Raw genomic sequence first — 4,426 nt, forward strand, 5'->3', positions numbered from 1 at the left:
CTCAACAAAAAATGGAGTGGTGGTCGGAGCAAGCCACCCCAATCTAGTGTCAGACAAAATTCAGAGAAAATCATTACCTGAAACCAGAGCTAAAAACTCCTTATTTCATTTCATTTCATTCTTGCTCTTCATCTTCTGAAGTTTTTTTTAGTGGTTTTTATTTAAAAAAATATTATTTTGATTTTTTTTCAATACCAAATATACTTTTAAAATACATTAAAACATAATTTTAAAAAAAATCATTAAATCTCTATTAAAAAAAAAGGGGTAGAAGTTTTGGGCCCGCATGAAGAATTAAATACATGATTATTACTTTTCAATTTATTGTTACAAGTCACCTCGAACCTATTTTAAGGGGGGTGTTCAGCTCTGGTAGAATTAAAATTTTGAAAAAAAATTAATTTTTTTATAATTTAATTTAATTTTTTGAAAAAAATATCCTTTTTAAACACCCCTAATTTATAATGAGCGTGCAAATTGTCATATATATATATATATATATATATATATATATAGTGTTCCGTTCTGTAAAGTGTACCGGTCCATTATTTTTGATATAACTATTCAAGCATTAATAATTAATTCCTCCTTCCAAAATGTAAAGAAATATAGTTTTTTCTATATTTTAAATATCATGTCTCCGTTCTTTATTTTCATTAATTACAAAGCTCTCTCAGGGTAGCGGGGATTTCTTTCTTTTTTGTTTTTTCAATATGCATATGAATTTGCCTCCAATGATAAATATTTATGGATCTGCTTTGTACGTATAAACAGTAGATAAGGAAAAAAAGGCACTATATGCTCAATATACCCAAAAAAAAAAAACGTAATATAAGTTGCTATATATAAAATTTATTGAATGTCATAATATAGAAAAACAGATGGGAATTCTTATTTAGTAGCACTGCTGTATGTCTCGAGCTTCCCAGTAGCAGGACTAGAGGAAAATGGTTACTAATCACTGTCTGCCTTGAACAAGTCCAAACGCTTAGCAGTTGAGCATTTTACTCGCCACATGGATTCATGAAATTCTTTGTACGTAAAATCTTTATATATTGCTGGATGATCATCGTCTATCAACTTCTTAGCTGGTCCTATCTCCGCATCATCTGATGGATAGCAATAACTAGCAATGGATACACGCTCTTTCTCACAATTCACTATAGCTTGATGAAGCAAACTCTTGTATCGACAATTGCTAAGTGCCTGATACAAAAAATAAAATAAAATCATAATTAGTCTTTTTTTTTTTAATAAATCTACCTTTAATTATATAAGTGGTTAAACCAATTATTTCCATCTTGATAATAAATTTACCTTTAATTAGTCAATAAAGAGAGTTAGGATAGTAGATGTGAGTGGTGATCTAAAGGGCATAAAAGAAAAATTGATAATAATAACTCAAAGTAGTAAAAGAAATTAATCAATTGATTGGGATAAATTTTCAATTTTGACAAACTGTACTCAATTCATTGAAATGAAACATATAGTAACTTGTTCAATCGAAATCGATAATAAAGGAGTTCTTTTTGGTGAGAATATAGTATACAAATAATGATTTTAGCCATTATATTGCATATATATTAATCATCATGCTATAAAACAAAATTCTAAATCCCTTTTATGCTATTTTACGTAAAAAACTTAATGCTAATGTTTTCTTTGATGCATATTTTTCTAAATTAGCATAAGAAACAAACTATTTATATCCATATTCAGAAATTTATAAGAATTTTATTTTGAATCACTTTAATTAGCATGTGTAGATCAATATATTAATCACCTGCAACATATCTCCAACATGGACAACGACGGCATTGGGAATAGGATTAACATCAATCCACTTATCATCGTTAATAACCTGAAGTCCAGGCACATCATCTTGCATCAGAATAGTGATTAAAGTTGGGTCAGTATGAGTCCTGACTCCGTAAGTGACATCTAGTTCTGACTCCTGACAAGCTGGATAGAAATTGATGGATACATAATGTCCTTTCAATATTTTGCCTATATAATCTCTTTCCAGGCCTAAGCTCTCTGATATGGCCTCAAGTATTGCTACCTCCACCTTTCTAACACTTGCACAATATTCACCAACCTTTTCCCTGTCAAAATTGTTTAAGTATACCGTGAAATACTTGAATAAAATAATTAAAGTGAAAAGGTCTGGATAATTATATTAATGTGAAAATTTATTTGCCTGAAAGAAGGAGGAGTCGAAGGCCATTGGTTCTTGAAATCTTCGACCGGGTGACAGTGAAATTTCAAAGATTGTCTTGAAACAAAGATATTCCGGGTCTTATCTTGAAAACCGGTAACCAGCCTGATGATACTGTTAGGGTCAGATGAGCGAAATTTCAGCCTTTCTTCTTCTGGCAAGTGGAAGAAATCTCTTGCCGTGTCTAGCATGTTGTTGATCTTCATTTTTGGAATTCCATGGTTTTTGACCTGATCATGGTGTAGCATTTAATGTTAGAATTATAACATTCCAGCATATGATATGCACCATCTGGATTATAATATATCGAATTACAACAAAAGGAGATTTTAACTGCACGAAGAATATATCATGAATTGTGAGGAGTGGCAAACAAGATAATCAAAGTCGGGACTTATGCTATTATTATCGCTGGTTGTCTGCAGCTTGTTTTCTGCTGTCCTTTATTTGGTTGACACCTATTGCTGGTTGCCATCCTCTTATTGAAGGCTAGATAGGTGTATTTCCTTGAAGCTAGTAGTAGTATATCTTTTTTTCTTTCTTATGGAAGGCTAGCTAGGTGTAGTAGGAGGAATGGTAGCTGTTGTCTGCAGCTTGTTTTTTTTTTCTCTCCTTGTATTATTTGACACCTATTGCCGGTTGCCATCTTTTTTTGCTTTCTCGCGGAAGGCTAGCTAGTAGTAGATGATTTCTTGTGGAAGGCTAGCTAGGTGTGGTGGTATCTTTTTTGCTTTCTAGCTAGTGGTGGTGGTAATCTTATCATCGATTAAACTAATTTTAACAGGAAAAAAAAAGATTAATTAAAGAGTAAACACTTCAAAAGTTATGAAGAATGTATGCAATAATATCATTTTTGTACCGCAAAAAAGCCGTTGTTCTCGCATGCATGGCCAATCTGTCTGACGAACTCAGAACGCTGAGGACCGAGAAGACCTTCCATGTCGATGATAGGGGTAGAGCCATCAACTGATGCATCAACACCAGAGAGTGTTGGAACCTCTGAAAGCGGATCAGTGTAGGTGAAGGCACCATTTTTGGGCTCTGATAATGAAAGGCGATGGGCATCAGCTTGTTGCAGCATAGTGGGAGACATGATTGAAATTCAAATGCAGGGAGTACTTGACTTCAATCTACAGAAGCTTGTGGATATGATGATCTGAGTATGTTGGTTTGCAGTTCTATAATTCCCTATTTATAGGAGGAAACTACATAGAGTATCATGCATCATGGTATTGGTCTTGCACCAAAGGAAACTACATAGGACTATCAAGCATAATGGTAGTGGTCTTGCACCAAACACTTCATCTCTCTATATTTTTTAATTCTCCTAGTCAAGAGATGAATAAGTCTTGCACGAAAAGCACAAAAAAGGAAATAACATGCAGTCTTATATTATGACATAGATAGGTACAGAAAATTATATTCTTTCTCCTACGCGGCTGTTTTGTGCAAACTAATATAGTTATTGCTTTTAAAATATTATTGCTTAAAAAATATAGAATTATTTTTTATATATATTTTTACTTGTACTAGTATGGTTATATTTCACTGCATAGATAGTTGTAATTCGTCAAGAAAGGGTAAAAAAAAAAAAAAACAGCGACTAACTTCAATACATTTGGCCATCTACTTTTGTTTCGGAGATAAAGTTGGATTTAATAATAAATAATAAAAGAACAAAAATTTAATAAGAATTATTCCATCTTAATAATGACAATCAGACGTTTAATTATAGGTGAACATCATTGATTATCTGGCTAAACATTAAGTTGTCGTGATGAGCTCTCTCATATAATGTTCCAATTATTAATCACTTGATTCAAAGAAAATAAGAATTGAATTCTAGCTTAGGAATTACTTTGATTTCTCTCTTTTTAACACCAATTTATTAAAAGAAAAACCTTTGGTATTCATAAAATGTAAAGAGCTCAATGCCACCATATCTATTAATGCCTTTTATGTAGTTAAAACTTTTTGTTTATAATTTTTTTTTTTCAAATCAAACTTACCAAAGTTTATTTAATAAAGCTTTAGTTGAAACAATGTTTATAATTAATTTAGGAGGCTTATGTAATGTAGTAGCCATCACTTATATTTATATAAGTAGAGAAAAATACAATAGTTACTATGTAGCACACTGTGCAATATAATTATATACAAGAAAAATACAATCTTTTATAAATTATAACATATTTCATAATACACCCC

General features: G+C 31.5%; 1 protein-coding gene across 1 annotated transcript; it reads right to left on the reverse strand.

The window, feature by feature from the left end:
* Positions 1-914: 914 nt before the first annotated feature.
* On the reverse strand, positions 915-3,363 carry LOC105135105 (1-aminocyclopropane-1-carboxylate oxidase-like). The gene is made up of 4 exons (XM_011039820.1): positions 3,078-3,363; positions 2,201-2,448; positions 1,784-2,105; positions 915-1,206 (listed from the first exon to the last, which is right to left on the reverse strand). Exons 1-4 carry the CDS (start codon positions 3,309-3,311, stop codon positions 955-957), a joined length of 1,056 nt encoding a protein of 351 aa, XP_011038122.1. The 5' UTR covers positions 3,312-3,363; the 3' UTR covers positions 915-954.
* Positions 3,364-4,426: the final 1,063 nt, after the last annotated feature.

This window comes from Populus euphratica, unplaced genomic scaffold (genome assembly GCF_000495115.2).
Source record: "Populus euphratica unplaced genomic scaffold, PopEup_1.0 scaffold172.1, whole genome shotgun sequence".
In the NCBI taxonomy this organism is placed as follows: domain Eukaryota; kingdom Viridiplantae; phylum Streptophyta; class Magnoliopsida; order Malpighiales; family Salicaceae; genus Populus; species Populus euphratica.

What these genes read in the sequence shown, in the direction of transcription:
- LOC105135105 (XM_011039820.1), bottom strand. Translation starts at nt 3,311, where the DNA reads ATGTCTCCCACTATGCTGCAACAAGCTGATGCCCATCGCCTTTCATTA. An exon ending in AGAACAACGGCTTTTTTGCG is followed by an intron (nt 2,449 to 3,077) that starts GTACAAAAATGA and finishes CACCATGATCAG; the next exon opens with GTCAAAAACCATGGAATTCC. An exon ending in ATGTTGGAGATATGTTGCAG is followed by an intron (nt 1,207 to 1,783) that starts GTGATTAATATA and finishes TTTTTGTATCAG; the next exon opens with GCACTTAGCAATTGTCGATA.